Source organism: Wyeomyia smithii, chromosome 2, assembly GCF_029784165.1.
Source record: "Wyeomyia smithii strain HCP4-BCI-WySm-NY-G18 chromosome 2, ASM2978416v1, whole genome shotgun sequence".
NCBI classification, from domain to species: domain Eukaryota; kingdom Metazoa; phylum Arthropoda; class Insecta; order Diptera; family Culicidae; genus Wyeomyia; species Wyeomyia smithii.
The window spans coordinates 202,282,037-202,298,848 of NC_073695.1; the positions used below are offsets into that span (position 1 = coordinate 202,282,037).

At 36.1% G+C, this 16,812-nt stretch overlaps 1 protein-coding gene across 1 annotated transcript; it reads left to right on the forward strand.

The window, feature by feature from the left end:
- The first annotated feature begins 8,779 nt into the window (after nucleotides 1-8,779).
- LOC129722374 (sodium-dependent nutrient amino acid transporter 1-like) lies at nucleotides 8,780-16,740 on the forward strand. The gene is made up of 5 exons (XM_055675770.1): nucleotides 8,780-9,006; nucleotides 10,244-10,665; nucleotides 15,701-16,064; nucleotides 16,122-16,383; nucleotides 16,451-16,740. Exons 1-5 carry the CDS (start codon nucleotides 8,884-8,886, stop codon nucleotides 16,699-16,701), a joined length of 1,422 nt encoding a protein of 473 aa, XP_055531745.1. The 5' UTR covers nucleotides 8,780-8,883; the 3' UTR covers nucleotides 16,702-16,740.
- Nucleotides 16,741-16,812: the final 72 nt, after the last annotated feature.

Consider the following 16,812-nt stretch of genomic DNA (forward strand, 5'->3'; position numbering starts at 1 on the left):
GCCATCTAGAACTAGGTTTATATTTGTTTTCTTTGTACCCTGTATAAATGAGCATATATCGCTAGAAGGGGCTCGCAGTTATCCATTTACAGCTTGCGTAATACCCCAGACTTGTCATAAAAGTAATCTGCCTTCACCAGCAACAGTGTGAATCAGTGCCAGCAGTAATATTTATCAAGTTACAGTAAAGTGGTTCAGATTTGACATTGTGCGAGATATTGTATCTTATAAGAAATATTCTAAATAAGTGTGGTCCTCGTGGTTCTGTGGTTAGCGATGTCGGTCGGCTAGCTCTCCCAAACACGGTTGTGATGTCGCGTTCGATTCCCAATCAGGTCGAGAATCTTTTCGAGCTAGAAATTTTCTCGGCTCAGCACTGGGGCACGGTGTATCGTTGTACTTATCCTACAACATGCAAAATGTGCCCAAAAAAATATCGAAAACGAGTTCTCTCAACTGATCTAGTTGATCGAGACCGCTATTAGCCAGCGCCAACGTGCGATATGGTGACATCTGAATATCTCAACCAGGGTTGATATTTGTTGACACTCTTGAGTGAAAGTGAAAAAAAGCATCCATAAACGTTATTTTTTTACAATCCTTTCAGAGTTCTCCCTTCCCGCTTTTTGCATGGAAGTGAACTGTCAAAACACCTCATTATATTTCATGCGATGGAAGCAAGACAACGAAATCATTTTATCAGTTAACGAAAATTGTCAAGGCATCGGTCAGTGTCAGTGAAAAAGTGTTTCGGTGAGGTTCGTTTTGTTTGAGTGGACTGTTTGTTTTTTTTTTCGCTTTGAGGTGAAAATCATTTGGTTGGATTTGTCGTCAAATTTTATTCCGTAACCGTGAACGATGCGCGCGGTCTATTTCATCTGAGTATGACAGCACGTTACTAGGACGAAAATCTAGTGTATCTGAAAGAGTGCTGCGATCATTGGAAGTGAATATTGAAAATGATTGGCTGTAATTTTCGAAAATTTTGCTGGGGAAAATGACGTTTATCAGCACTGATCTCAACACTATAGAAATGAGGACTTATCATTCTCAAGGATATAAACCAACTTGTCAAAAGAAAGAAATAATCTGACAACTAACCTAATTGCTAACTTTGTCATTATAAAGGAAGTTTATTGAAGCATTGTGAATTTCTACGAAAGCGACATAGCTCCTAATGTTTCGAAACCAGTAAGTCTATGTAATTCGAGTGTAAATCATAACTTTTTTTAGCGTTCGATCATTTGTCAACTGCAGACTCTACAGTCTGGAAAATGCCAACATTTGTCACCCATTTTTTATATACGTGATTGCGCCTGTTTGTAAATTTGCACCTAAATGGTAGGGTGGTGGTCAGCGAAATACAGTAAAGTATTTATTTTCACACGATGCATACGTACCGTGTATAAAAACCGTGTAAAAAACGCATTATTGAAAAAAAAACGACGTGAAAAACACATTATTTGGAAAAACGATCACAACTCCTGCAGGGAACTTGAGTTTCAACACCCCGTCATACATGACATTCCACAACACTGGTCTTAGGATGGAGCCTTGCGGAACTCCTGCGGTAATTGGGATGCACTTCTGACCCTCCTCCGTGTTGTAAACAACTATTCGGTTCTGGAAGAAATTTTCCAGAATCTTGCACAGCGACACCGGTACATGGATGCTCCTGAGCCTAAGCGCTATAATTATTATTCACGTCAAGCGTGACGATTGCGCAATATCGTATGCCACTTCTCTTGCGCTGGAGTGCTACCTCCACCGTCTCCGTCACGAGAATGGCATCCAGCGTAGACTCGCCGTTCCGGAAACCGAGCTTACTACTTGCCAGACCGTTTACACCCTCCGTGTACCACACCAGTTTGTTGACGATAATACTCTCAAGCACCTTGCCCGCAGTGTCCAGTAGGCTTAAAGGCCTGCATGGCAATGGGTCCTCTGGCGGTTTCCCAGATTTTGGCAATAAGACCAAACTAGGCCGCTTCCACCTCTCCGGAAAAATGCAGTCATCCAGGCAGCTCTGAATGACTGCCCAGAACAGCCCGGGGCCGTTTTTATCGCCAGCCTAACTGCCAGGTTAGGGATTTCATCCGGTCCCGGTGCCTTGCTCACCTTTAGGAAGTTGGCGATAACGATGAGTTCCTCATTCGTAACTCTAACCTCTACCTCAGCGGTTCTCAACCTTTTTTTGTCCGCGTCCCCCTTGGCGATATTTTTGATATCGATTGTACCCCGTGGCTTGGAATGTTCTCGCAGAGTGGGAGAAAATAATGGTAGATCATGTTGTGGTAGTCTAGTTCAGGTTTCAAATTGAACTAAGGTTTGTTTGATGGCCTACAGTCATGTTTTGAGAGCAAGATTGAACAATAAATGAAGTATTATAAAGAAAAATTGCTTTCTCTGCCATTACTGATTTTCTTTCGTGTACCCCCTGAAGGCCCCAGGGGTACGCGTACCCCAGGTTGAGAACCGCTGCTCTACCTCGATCTCGACACGGCTGTCATCGTTCACGGATTGGATGTTCGGCAGGTTGGCCGTCCATCCCTGATCTGTGCCTGAGATACTCAACCCACTCAACAGTCCAAGCGTTGAAAACTCCCGCCACCACCAACGGCGTTAGGTCCGTTAGCTCCATGGATAACTGGTCGACCATCTGAACACTCCGTTCACCTTGGTAACCGCAAATCCTTCGTTTGAGGTTGAAACAACCTCCTGAACCAGAAACCTGGCCGTCGTCCATACGGCCGCCATACTGGACTTATCCGCAACCCAGTTATCGTTTCCGGAAGAGATGCGGTTGGGGTCCGATACGATGGCGATATTCGACAGCGACTCAGAGACCGCTTGGTATAGCAGCTGCTGAGCCGCGTAGCAGTGGTTCAGGTTCAGTTGCGTCGGCTTATCGGATGGGGACCTGGGGCCTCCCATAAAGTGTCTGATCTCATCCCCATGCACCTGGGAGACTCCCGCAATCTTTCACTTTATGGTCTACACCACCGCAACGCCTGCATAACTGGCTCCTGTCGGGTCTCTTGCAGGTCCACGACTTATGTACTCTCTTAAAGTACCGGAAGCAAACGTTTGGTTGTTGGAGTATACCCAGCGGGCATACTAACCAGCCGACCTTGCCCAGACCTTGCTTTCCTTTAGTGCCAGGTTCACATCTGCTGATGCTAGCCGGAAGTCAGCCACCTGGGTCCCCACTGAACCCTCCGAGGTGAGTGCCCGAGTGCCGCTTGTAGCAATCTCTTATGTTCCTGCCCGTTAGGGGGTCAGCAAGGCGGGATTTTCTACCACGTCTCGGGGCATATTTCATGGTAATCAACAGGACGCAGCCAAAGTTGGGCTGAATGCTGCACGTTATCTGAAATAGAGGTTAATTACCAGTGTATTTATAAGGCCGAGTTGAAGGCAGCGCACTTTATACGCGAGCTAGAGGAGTGGATGCACTCTAGAAAACTGAAATTAGCGCATTATAAGACTGAGATTTTTGTAGTTAACATCCGCAATAAGGGCAAAAGGTAGTGATCAATGCACTTTTTCCGCAAAGCGATCGTCAAAACTCATGGGAGATATGGTCGACAATAAGCTCACGTTGACTATACCTGCAAGGAGCATATCACGGTATTTTCTCATATGATGTCAAATAGCTAAAGAATGGTTCAATTCCACAAAAGGTTGAAGGTCGCACCGACTAATCCCGGGGATATTCGGATGATCGAGAAGCGTCATACATCCTGTCGGACTGTGACTGCTTTAGACAGCATCTGCATAGGTTTGGGCACGCGTGATCCCCATGTGTCGCGAGCGTGTAGATGTGGAGGAGATTGTCAAGCGGTCGTTCCAGGTAAATATAGGGCGGTAGACTGGAGCGCGGTCCGATGTCAAAGCCTCTCTTCTAAAGTTGAATACGACTAATAAGGTGAGCCCGGATGAGATGCCATCAGTTGTACATAAAAATGCTTTATGCAAGCCACTACAAAAGTATAGTGAACTCCTTTCCTATAGTGGACCACCCGCCAGATTTACCTAATTTAAGCGAAAACTCGAGGGATTTTCGAAAAACTTGCAACGGGAAACATCTTATCAGCATCACACATATTCATAAATTCCGATTCATGCTCAGAGAACTTGAGTTAATCTGACAGGTGGTTCACTAAAGGTTAATTCAGGAGTGGGGTACACTATAGGTTAAGCTCTCGAATATCGGAAAAATCACATATCTTTTCAGATTATAAAAAAGGAGGTAATTGGAACATTTCGGAACACCGCGTTATCACTCTCTGTGAGCTGATGGAAAAATGTTAGAGATTCTCATTGGTGACCTACTAAAGTAAAATCATAGGGTATAACTACCTTGGATAAACCACTTCCTTCAGTGGACCACCCTGACGAAAAACTGTTGATTCTCTTGATATAGGGTACAACATATAGACCCGGTTACTTGAAATTTACAAATGTTTCTTTTAAATTTGATGCACATTAGTTAGGGTAAATTAACCTATAGTGGACCCCTTTACTATATTGGACCACCCTTCAGATTAACTCAATTTCCTTTAACGTACACCGGAGTTTATAAATATGTGTGATAAAGATTGACTGCGAAAGATGTTTCCCGATGGCAGTTTTCTGAAAATCCCTCGAATTTTCGCATAAATTGAGTTAATCTGGCGGGTATTCCACTATAGGAAAGTGGTCCACTCTAGGCTAGTTTACCCTGCATAAGATGATTCCCGACGGAACTTTTCTGGATATCCCTCGAGATTTCACATAAATTTAAACTATCTTGGATGGACCACTAAAGGACGTCTACCGTCCATCCAAGATAGTTTTTCCCTAGCTGATGTTTTCTGAGAGAAGTATCTCCAGAATCCCTCGAATTTCCGCATAAATTGAGTTAATCTAACCGGTGGTCCGCTAAAAGACGTGGTCCACCCAAAGAAGTTTGACCTTACATTACGGTAGAGCAACACCCTGATCAGTCAAAAATATCAGGACTAGGTAGGCCTACAGGTTTAAAGCTGTTTTTGATCGCATCGACTACCACATTAAATAAAATTACCTTGGATGGACCACGTCCTTCATTGAATCACCGGTCAGATTAGGGTTGAACTGCTTTGAATAGACCACTTCCTTCAGTAAACCACCCGCCAGATTATTTCAATTTATAGGGTAAATTAACCTATAGTGGACCCCTTTACTTTGTTAACCTATAGTGGACCACCTGTCAGATTAATTCAATTCCTTTTTACATAAATCAAATTTTATAAATGTTTGTAATGCAGACAGGCTAAACGAGATATTATCCAATGGAAGTTTGCTGAATATCCCTCGAATTCTCGCATAAATTGAGTTAACCTAGCAGGTGGTCCACTATAGGAAAAGGTTCCACTATAGGCTACTTTACCCTACAAATACTCGAGGGATTTTCAGAAAAGTGTCATCGGGAAACATCTTCACCAGCCAGTTTGCATCACAAACATTTTTAGGGTAAATTAACCTATAGTGGACCTCTTTCCTATAGTGGACCACCCACCTGATTAACTCATTTTATGCAAAGACTCAAGGGATTTTCAGAAAACTTCCATCGGAAAACATCTTGTCCAACCAGTCTGCATCACAAACATTTATAAATTCCGATTAATGTTAAGAGAGATTGAGGTAATCTGACGGGTGATCCACTACAAGGTACAAAATTAAAGGGGTCCACTATAGGTTAGTTTACCCTAAATTCCGGTTTATGATAGGAGAAATTGAGTTAATCTGACGAGTGGTCCACTAAAGGGTAAATTTACCATAGCTCAATTTTTCTATAGTGGACCATCTGACAGAATAACTGAACTTATGCGAAAACTCGTAGAAATTTCAGAAAATTTCCGTCGGGAAACATCTTATCCAGTCAATCTGCATCACAAACATTTTTGAATCCCGACTTGTGTTAAGAGAAATGGAGTTAATCTGACGGGTGGTCCACTATAGGGTAATAAAATAAAGGGGTCCACTATAGGTTAATTTACCCTAATATCCAGCCAATCTGGATAAGAATCACGAGAAACATTTAAGTTAAATTGACTTATAGTTGACCCCGTTTCAAAGGTGGATCACTTGTCAGATTAACTAATAAAGATTGATTATGCACGTGGCCAAAAAGTTTTGTGACTTATTAGTGGGGGTTACCCTACACACTAATATCACCAACTGCAGAAGGCAGTTGGCTACTTTTCGGGTTGCTTTATTTTGCCCGGCAGACCCTATTTTGCAGGGCGGCGTGTACCTCTATCGGACTTTCGGATCCTTGCTAGAACACTAAGAGGAAAACAAAATAAATAAACCAAAAACTTATTCCTTCCTTCCTCTAGCTGTTGATGGTGGCAGCACTTCTGGGGTTGTTGTTGTCCAAGCTGCTCCGGCAGGTCAGACAGCGGCAATAACCATCCACTTCTGCTTCAACGGTCCTCAGCGGGGTGGTGTCTTCTCTGCTCCTTTACACTTAGCCGGGGGTAGCTAATCGCTTTGCTCTCCCTGCCCGGCGAGCAAACAACCTTCACTGGACTTGGCAGTGGAACAACCTTCACTGCAAACAACACAAAAACGGAACACCAACTGCAAAAAAATACAGTTAAAACCGCGCACAAAAATGAACCAAAACAAAACGCGACGTGTGTCCCGTACCGAGATTGAGGCTAAACTGAATTCATTCCCGCGATGGCTGTCTATGTTGCCGACCACAACAAACCCGCCGTGACGTCTTAGTCAGCACTCAGCACACCACTTTTCCGCAGCTAGAGGGAAACTCCGGCCTATCTAACCCTAAACATCGATTCACAAATACAATAAAAAAATTATCGACTCTACTAAACGCGACAATATCGTTCACAAACGAAGAAACGAACGAATTTAAACGAATTTACGTGAACGATATTCAGCGCAAGTGGTGAGAACTGTCATAATAAATACACGCTGCTGCGGGAGTGTCCAAATGCGGGTAATTTTCACATATACACTCTCTCGCAGCAATACCCAAAATGAGGGTTACTTTTACGCGTACACGCTCTAGTGGCGTTACACAAAATTAGGTAAATTTTCCACTCGATGCTAAAATTGCAACCGCACAGGTTACAGACTCATATTGCTTGTGTTCTTGCATCTTCTCGTTAATATGCTCCATTTTTGACACGGCCTTTGCTGTATGGAGCTCGTGTTTACAAACTTGGAAATCCTGAATAGAAGGTGTACAACATAGTGTGGGCTAAACTAAACCATAGTGTAACACCTGTCAGATTAACTAAATTTCTCCTAACCTAATCAAAATCAATGAATGTTTGTGATGCATATTGCTGGATAAGATATATCCCGATGGAAGTTTTCTGCAAATCCCTCGAGTTTTCGCATAAATTTAGTTAACTGATGAGTGATCCATTATAGGGAAGGTCCAGTAGAGGTTAACTTATAAAAGTAAGTATAGTATGAAAATAGCAGCCATGCAAAATAAATATTAGGTCGGTGGAAACAATGTTCATTTACCGAATCTAGTAGATGTTCCCAATATATTACCAATCCTACCCTAGAAGATGTTACTGAGATTTTCGAAGGGAGTTGGAATCGCTCTATTATTTTTAACTTAATTGATCAATACAGCCAAAAAAGCGCTATAAAACTTTGATATAGCCAGTTTTGTTACACTACCGAGGCTACCTAGTGCACTTTATGTGGCTATATGATAGACAGAATATCGTTTTTCGAGAACGACAGTGTGAGTGTGATATCATTTCCCCAACGTAGATTCAAGCGCATTTTGGATGGATCTGCATCTCTTTTGACGGGAATAAGCGATGGAGAATAGACGCTAAAATAAATTGGGCCGTCGTGACACATAGATTAATAAGATATATCCTAAGACAGTTTCCTTGGTCTAACCCAGTTAACCTATAATCATGTGAAAAAAATGCAAGCTGTTGAATATCGACACTTTGGTCTAAAAGAGGAGCGCTTCAAAAGCTGTGTTCGTCGCTAAACTATTCAACGTTGAGAATGTTAGCTCCAGGCCTCGTAGATATCAAAACTTTTGAAAACTGTGTTCCATCGTACATACTATGGAAAACATGAACCAGTTCAAGCGATGTGCTTTATGTTCAATAATGGTTCGAATTTGTTCAATTTTTCTTCCTTACTAGCGCAACAGATTTCTTAGAAATAATGTCTCAGATTAGTTGTAATTAATGTGTCATTATTATTGTTATTTTTTATTGTTTCCACCAGAATTTTGAATGCAATCTGTATTGTAAACTCTGTAACACCACACCTTACAATGAGTTTTTATGTTGATTTGAGAATGGATATGATGTTGTAAGCTCGAGTTGGTTTTACCATTAATAACTTCATTGAACTTATGTTAGCTATAAATAACTAATAATAATTATAAAAAAAATAATAATATGATACAATATATACTACGCAAAAAAGTGTACATCAAGTACAACAAACGCAAGAAAGTTTTTTTATTAATTTTTATTTGAAAAAAAAAACACTTAGATCAGTAATTGTTCAATACAAAACCCATTCTCAAATTTTTAAAAAGAAAAGCTGTTGTGTGCTCTCTATTTTTGAATCAATGATTTTTTTCTAAATTGTTTATGAAATTTTCAAATTGTTTTTTTTTCTATTTGGGGAGTATGAATCAAATCACACAATTAGTTGTCATAAGAGAAACCATTCTAATGCAATGTCAAGTCAGCGCTATTAAACGCTAGTGCGAACAATTGATAGAACCACACGAAGCGTCTCCCGCTAGTTAGTAACCGACAGTAACGGCCATTGAACGGTGGAGGTGAACGAAAGTGGAAGTGTTTTGCTGGTAATTCGCGAATCATTTTGAATATGAGCCTGCAAAATTCAGTAACCGTTGAACCAGTGGTCAAAAGTAGTGAGAAATTAGGTGATGCGACAACTACCGTAGCGATCGATTCCGGTGTAAAGAACGTACAGTTAAATGGGATTAAGGTATAGTGGTGTTTTGATTCTGAATGCTAGTTTTAAGCAGTGAATATTTCATTAGTAGGTATACCAATTATATCGTATCTGAAAACAAACGAAAATCTCATGAATTTTTATGATTATTGACTGAACAATGATGCAACGTATTTTCTAAAAGAAAAACCTCAGCGAGAAAACAGTGACGAATTTTTCAGGAGTACAAATAAATAAGAAAGATAACTACATTTCCTTTTAAGAACAAATTATTTGCAAAGTGTTTTGTTATGCCAACAGAGCAAATCTCACCGGTGACAAACTGGTGCAAATCAACTACAAACTCATAAGAAGCGACACTCTCTCACAATAAGGGGTTTCATTATTATCGTACAAGCATGGGTTGGAGAGTCTCAAAATGCCATCATTGATTTGTAACTGTTAAAAATAATTAGGATTAACAACACATCCGTTTAAAGCGTTGTAATCAGTCCGGTCATCAAAATAGCGCTTTCTAATAACTCGCCAATTTATGTTCTCAGATTTCGGACCGGACCACGGAACGGAGTCAGATGACGTTCTTATTTTTGGCTGGAACCCAAACTGAGGTTTTCGCCCGATATCGATTACCATATGAAAAAGTATATTTCAAGTTCATGATTTTTATAACAAAATGATGTTAACATTCAAATATTCGAAAACTCGTTCCTAGGATTTTTTAAACTGTTTGGAAGGAAGCTTTGCTGATGCTATGGTACTAACTCAAAATGAGTACATTGATGTAAGAAGCACTCATTAAACTTTCACTTTAAAAACACTTAAAACAATAGTCTCTCAAGTGTTTACTTCAATTGCCGACGAGTGCGTTTGATATATCTAAGATAATAACTTCGAGAAAAGTTTATTTATTCTGTTACGTCAACTGACGTAAAACCAATCAAACGTTATCGAACGACTTGCGTACTACGGTAGTAATCCCGATAAAAAGTACAAGTGACACTAGCTTACGTTTATGTTCTTTGAAGAGCCGCCAATTGTAACGTTGGCCGGCGCCAGACCTTACAACCACTTAAATGAACGGCCAGAGCAGAGTGGACTGCGGGTGTAAAGTGTCAAATGAATGGCTTGCAGACAATTCATTCAAAACGACGAACGACCGGTTCGATTGAATGAAGCACGCGCCCAGGCTCGTGTCGTCCCCTTGTGGTACTTTCTTCGACCAATCAAGAAACTCAATGAACTGATTGTACAATTTTTTAATCTTTTGCAGAGCATCAGCAGTCAGGGAGGTGTACTCGGGGAAATTTCGACGGATGATTGCAAACGTGAAAAATGGAGCACTAGCATAGAGTTTCTGTTGTCCTGTGTGGCGCTTTCGGTTGGGTTCGGTAATGTTTGGCGGTTCCCTTACACGGCACTCCAGAATGGAGGAGGCGCGTTCCTGATACCGTACTTGATTGTACTGTTTGTGGTCGGTAGGCCGATTTACTACTTGGAGATGGTTTTCGGTCAGTTTTCCAGCCGAGGATGTGTGAAAGTGTTTGATGTGTGCCCACTGATGCGCGGTATAGGAGTGGGACAAACCATCACGATGTTCACGATAGTGGGCTACTATGCGGCTGTGCTTGCCCTTCTTTTCGTTAACAGTTTCAAGCAACATTTTCAAGCAACAGTTTCAAGCAACATTTACCGGTAATTTTTTCCCTCAGCTTATGACAAAAATAATAGAACTGTCACTATCAAGTTATTCTAAATAAGCTATTTGACGTTTTTGGAATTAAAATAATAAGAAATTGCTCTACAACAGTAGTGGGTGAGAGTAAAAAGTAAAAGTAAAAAGAAAAAATTAAGTAAAAAGTAAAAAGTAAAAAGGTAAAAAGCAAAAAGTAAAAAGCAAAAGGTAAAAAGTAAAAAGTGAAAAGTAAAATGTAAAAAGTAAAATATAAAATGTAAAAAGTAAAAAGTAAAAAGTAAAAAGTGAAAAGTAAAAAGTAAAAAGTAAAAAGGAAAAAGGAAAAAGTTACAAGTAAAAAGTAAAAAGTAAAAAGTAAAAAGTAAAAAGTAAAAAGTAAAAAGTAAATAGTAAAAAGTAAAAAGAAAAAAGTAAAAAGTAAAAAGTAAAAAGTAAAAAGTAAAAAGAAAAAAGTAAAAAGTAAAAAGTAAAAAGTAAAAAGTAAAAAGTAAAAAGTAAAAAGTAAAAAGTAAAAAGTAAAAAGTAAAAAGTAAAAAGTAAAAAGTAAAAAGTAAAAAGTAAAAAGTAAAAAGTAAAAAGTAACAAGTAAAAAGTAAAAAGTAAAAAGTAAAAAGTAAAAAGTAAAAAGTAAAAAGTAAAAAGTAAAAAGTAAAAAGTAAAAAGTAAAAAGTAAAAAGTAAAAAGTAAAAAGTAAAAAGTAAAAAGTAAAAAATAAAAAGTAAAAAATAAAAAGTAAAAAGTAAAAAGTAAAAAGTAAAAAGTAAAAAGTAAAAAGTAAAAAGTGAAAAGTAAAAAGTAAAAAGTAAAAAGTAAAAAGTAAAAAGTAAAAAGTAAAAAGTAAAAAGTAAAAAGTAAAAAGTAAAAAGTAAAGAGTAAAAAGTAAAAAGTAAAAAGTAAAAAGTAAAAAGTAAAAAGTAAAAAGTGAAAAGTAAAAAGTAAAAAGTAAAAAGTAAAAAGTAAAAAGTAAAAAGTAAAAAGTAAAAAGTAAAAAGTAAAAAGTAAAAAGTAAAAAGTAAAAAGTAAAAAGTAAAAAGTAAAAAGTAAAAAGTAAAAAGTAAAAAGTAAAAAGTAAAAAGTAAAAAGTGAAAAGTAAAAAGTAAAAAGTAAAAAGTAAAAAGTAAAAAGTAAAAAGTAAAAAGTAAAATGTAAAAAGTAAAAAGTAAAAAGTAAAAAGTAAAAAGTAAAGAGTAAAAAGTAAAAAGTAAAAAGTAAAAAGTAAAAAGTAAAAAGTAAAAAGTGAAAAGTAAAAAGTAAAAAGTAAAAAGTAAAAAGTAAAAAGTAAAAAGTAAAAAGTAAAGAGTAAAAAGTAAAAAGTAAAAAGTAAAAAGTAAAAAGTAAAAAGTAAAAAGTAAAAAGTAAAAAGTAAAAAGTAAAAAGTAAAGAGTAAAAAGTAAAAAGTAAAAAGTAAAAAGTAAAAAGTAAAAAGTAAAAAGTAAAAAGTAAAAAGTAAAAAGTAAAAAGTAAAAAGTAAAAAGTAAAAAGTAAAAAGTGAAAAGTAAAAAGTAAAAAGTAAAAAGTAAAAAGTAAAAAGTAAGAAGTAAAAAGTAAGAAGTAAAAAGTAAAAAGTAAAAAGTAAAAAGTAAAAAGTAAAAAGTAAAAAGTAAAAAGTAAAAAGTAAAAAGTAAAAAGTAAAAAGTAAACAGTAAAAAGTAAAAAGTAAAAAGTAAAAAGTAAAAAGTAAAAAGTAAAAAGTAAAAAGCAAAAAGTAAAAAGTAAAAAGTAAAAGGTAAAAAGTAAAAGGTAAAAAGTGAAAAGTAAAAAGTAAAAAGTAAAAAGTAAAAAGTAAAAAGTAAAAAGTAAAAAGTAAAAAGTAAAAAGTAAAAAGTAAAAAGTAAAAAGTAAAAAGTAAAAAGTAAAAAGTAAAAAGTAAAAAGTAAAATGTAAAAAGTAAAAAGTAAAAAGTAAAAAGTAAAAAGTAAAACGTAAAAAGTAAAAAGTAAAAAGTAAAAAGTAAAAAGTAAAAGGTAAAAAGTAAAAAGTAAAAAGTAAAAAGTAAAAAGTAAAAAGTAAAAAGTAAAAAGTAAAAAGTAAAAAGTAAAACAAGAGAAAGAGGTAAAAGAGTAAAAAGAGTAGAACGATTAAAAAGAGTTATTTTTGAAAAAAGTGTCAAAACAGTAAAAATAATAGAGAGTATAAATAGTATAAGAAACTAAAAGTAAAAGGCGTATAAAGAGTAAAATTAGTAATAAGAGCAAAAGGAGAGGGAAGAGTGAAAATAGGAGCAAATTAAAAGAGTGAAAAAGTGAAACAAGTGAAAAGTGTTATAAGAATAAAAGAAGTAAAAGAAGTGAAATTAATAAAACCTGCGAAAGGAGTACAAAGGAGTAAATGGAGTAAAAAAAGAGATAAAAGCAAAAAACAGTAGACTGAACCAAAACTGAAAGAACAGTAAATATAGTAGAGAGATTAAAAAGAGCATAATAAGTAAAGAGAGTAAACAATGCAAAAAGAGTAAAGAGAGTAAAAAAAGTGAACTGATTTAGAAGAGAAAACGAGTAAAGCGAGTAAAAATGAACTAAGTAAACGAGTAAAAGAAGTAACAAGAGTAAACAAGAATAGAAACAGGAGTAAAGAGTGTGAACAGAGTAAAAAGAGTAAATTGGGAGAGTGAAGACATTGAAAAAGGTAAAAAGATTAAAAAGAGTGAAACGAGTGAGAAGAGTAAAAAAAAGTGTAACGAGTCAAATGATTAAAAAAATAAACAAGAGTAAAACAGAGTAAAAAGTGTATATGTAATAAAAAGATAAATAAAATAAGAAGAATCAAAACAATAAAAAAAGTAAAAAGAGTAGAAAGAGTAGAAAGAATTAAAGAGCACAAAAAGCAAAACGAGTAAAAACGGTAAAGAAAGCAAAAAGAGGTAAAAAAAGTATAGAGAGTAAAAAGAGTTAGAAGAGAAAAAGAGTAAAAACATAAACAAAGTAAAAGAGTAAAAGAAGTATAAATTGTAGAAAGTATAGACACATTGATAAGAGTAAAGAGAGTGAATAAAGTAAAATGAATAGATAGTGTCAAAAGAATAATATAGATAACGAGAGTGAAAAGAGTAAACAAGAGAGAAAGATTAAACAGCGTACAAAGACTATTACGCGTTAGAGGAGTGAAAACAGAAAACAGGGTAAAGAGACTAGAGGCGGTTTAAAGAGTTGAAAGAGTAAGAACAGAAAAAAACAGAAAAATAGAGTAAAAGAAGTAAAGGAGAAGGAGGTGTAAAAAGAGCAGAAAGACTAGAAACAATAATAGGAGTAAAGGGACTGAATAGAGTAAAAAGAGTAAAATAAGTAGATAGAGTGAAGAGAGCAAAATGGAAGAGTGAAAAGAGTAAAAAAAGTAAAAGATTAAAAGGGGTGCAAAGAGTAAAACGAGTGAGGAAAGTAAAAAAATAAGCCGAGTATAACAAGTAAAATGAGTTAAGATAAACGAGAGTTAAACGAGTAATGAGAGTAAATTGAGTAAAGAGAGAGAGAAAAAAAAGGAAAAGGAGTGAGAAAAGTGAATAGAGTGAAAAGAGTGAAAAGATTAGTAAGAGTAGCAAGAGTACAATCAGTAAACAGGGTAAAAGGAGCAAAGAGTGTAAACAGAGTAGAATAGAATAGAGAAGGAATACAATAAAAAGAATAGTGAGAGTGGAATTAGTAAAAAGAAAAACAAAAGACAAAATAAGTAAAAAGAGAAAAATTGGTAAAGAGACAAAAGGGAAAAAGCCTAACAACAGTAAAAAGAGTAGAACGAGTATAAAGAGTATAAAAAAAGAGTAGAGAGCAATAAGAGTAAATCGTGTAGATAGAGTTAAAAGAGTACAAAAAGCCAAAAGAGAATGAGGAATAGAACGAGTAAACGAGATTATGTAGAGTAAAAATAGAGAAAACAAATTAGAAGCCTGAAAAAGTTCAATGAGTGAAATGAATAAAAGACGTAAAAAGAGTTAAAAGAGTAAAATAGTACAAACAGTGATATAGTAAAAAAGTTAAATGGGTGAATAGGTAAAATGAATAAAACTAAGAAAATAAATAAAAATATTGAAATGAGTGAAATTAAAAATAAATATTGGAGAAGTATAAAGTGTAAGTGTGTAGAGAATAAAACGAGTATGAATAGTGAAAAGAATAAGGAGAGAAATTATAATAAAAAAGTGAAAAAAAAAACAAAAAGAAATAGATTAGCGAAATTGGAAAACTATTCAAAATAGTAAACTGAGAAAACAAAATAAGAAGAGTAAATAGTGTAGCGAGGACAAACAGAGTGAATAAAATTAATAGAAATAAAGAGTAAAAGGAATTAAAAGAGTAAGAAATTAAAATGGGTAAAGTAAGCAAAAAAAAGTAAAAATATAAAACGAGCATCCGAGTGAAAAGAATAAAAAAAGTAAAAAGATTGAAGTGAGTAGAAACAGGAGAAAGAGTAAAAGTTGTTAAAAGAGTAAAAAGAGTAAAATAAGTTAAAAAGTTAAATAAGCAAAAAAAGTAAAAAGAATAAAAGAAGTAAAAATATTAAAATGAGTAAAATTTAAAAAAAGATTTCAAATAGCGAAAAGAGTAAAACGGGCAAAAATGGGAAAAATATATAGTAAATGTAAAGAGTGAAGAGTAAGGAGTGAGAAATATGAACTTTGATCTCAATAAACCGAAAATGTGATGTGGTAATTAATTAGGGTATCGAACGTCTTCGTCAGTGGTTTTCTTCGGCCCTCTTTTGCATAAGATTGTTGCAAAAAAAACTGCCGAAGACGTTCTATACTCTAGTAACGCAAAAAAAAATTTTTTTAATGTAATTTGATCAATTTCTTAATATAAGTTCTCCAACAAGTTTCATTTGTTTTTGTGTTAGTAGCTTAAGCATTTACGATTAATATTAGTAAAAAGTCCAATCACAAATGGTAACTTCTCAACACTGTTAGAAATTTGTAATTTCAATTGTTAGGATTTGTTTGCTTTCGCAATTAGGACACGTTTCATTTGCTTGTAACATTTTCAAACCTTCCTGTATCTTTTTCTCAATTCATTTTAAACATTCAATTCATTTTTAAATTCGCAGCGATGCCACCATCATATCCATCCTGGACACTCTTACTTCGATAATCTCCGGCGTGATTGTGTTCGGTGTGGTCGGAAACCTAGCACACGTTACACACCGGGATGTGCCCCAGGTGATGAAGTCCGGACCGCAGCTTACCTTCATCACCTACCCGGATGCGATCGCCAAGATGGATTTCGCGCCGAACTTTTTTGCGGTGATGTTTTTCCTAATGTTCATCCTGCTGGGCCTGGGCAGCAACACCGGCATCGTGACCACCATCCTGACATCGGTCCGCGATAGGTATCCCCAGGTGACAACATGGAAAGCGGTGTTAGTCATATCGGTCGGCGGGTTTTGTAGTGGTTTGGTTTATATTACGCCGGTAAGTTGGGGGTGTAATTATTAGAAGTGATTTTATTTTACGATTATTACCTTGCAGGGCGGATTGACGATGCTTGATTTGATAGATTACTATGGAGTTACGTTCGCTACGCTTACCCTGGTGATCTTGGAATTAGTCACGTTCTGCTGGATTTACGGAGTCAACCGAATCTGTTTTGATATTCAGTTCATGCTGGGTATTAAAACGGGAATCTTTTGGAAAATTTGCTGGACTTTCCTAACCTTACTCGTGGTTGGAACTATTTTTATACTAGAAGTAAGCAGATACCAGCTGAAAGAGGTTCCGTTGGGATTCAATGGCAAGTGCCTGCCACTGGTATATTATGAGAAACTGATTTTCAATAATGTTTTCTGCACGTACATCAGTGTTCGGTTGGTGTCTCTACTCATTTACAGTGCTGCAAGTTCTTGGTTGGGCTGCGTATGCGATGTGGAAGCGACCGGAGCGTCGAATTGTCCGTAAATTTATTCTCGCTGCTGAACCCACCGAGGATTGGGGTCCCGAAAGCGCGACACTGAAAAACGACTATGAAATGGCTCTCCGTCGATGCGAAGATTCCACCGGCTTAGATAGTAAGGCTATAATTACTAGACTTTTTAAAAAGTTTCACAAATAAATTTCCATTCATTTACAATAAACATTGTAGTGAAAAGAAATCTTCATCTTAGTTAGTTTATATCTCATGTCATACAATTTTCAAGAGTTCCATCAATCCGAAATCAACAAA

Excerpts from the sequence above, each read along its gene's own strand:
- LOC129722374 (XM_055675770.1), top strand. The coding sequence starts at position 8,884 with ATGAGCCTGCAAAATTCAGTAACCGTTGAACCAGTGGTCAAAAGTAGT. Across the intron at positions 16,065-16,121 it reads GTTTGGTTTATATTACGCCG|GGCGGATTGACGATGCTTGA; the intron begins GTAAGTTGGGGG and ends ATTACCTTGCAG. Across the intron at positions 16,384-16,450 it reads GGTTCCGTTGGGATTCAATG|TGTTCGGTTGGTGTCTCTAC; the intron begins GCAAGTGCCTGC and ends CACGTACATCAG.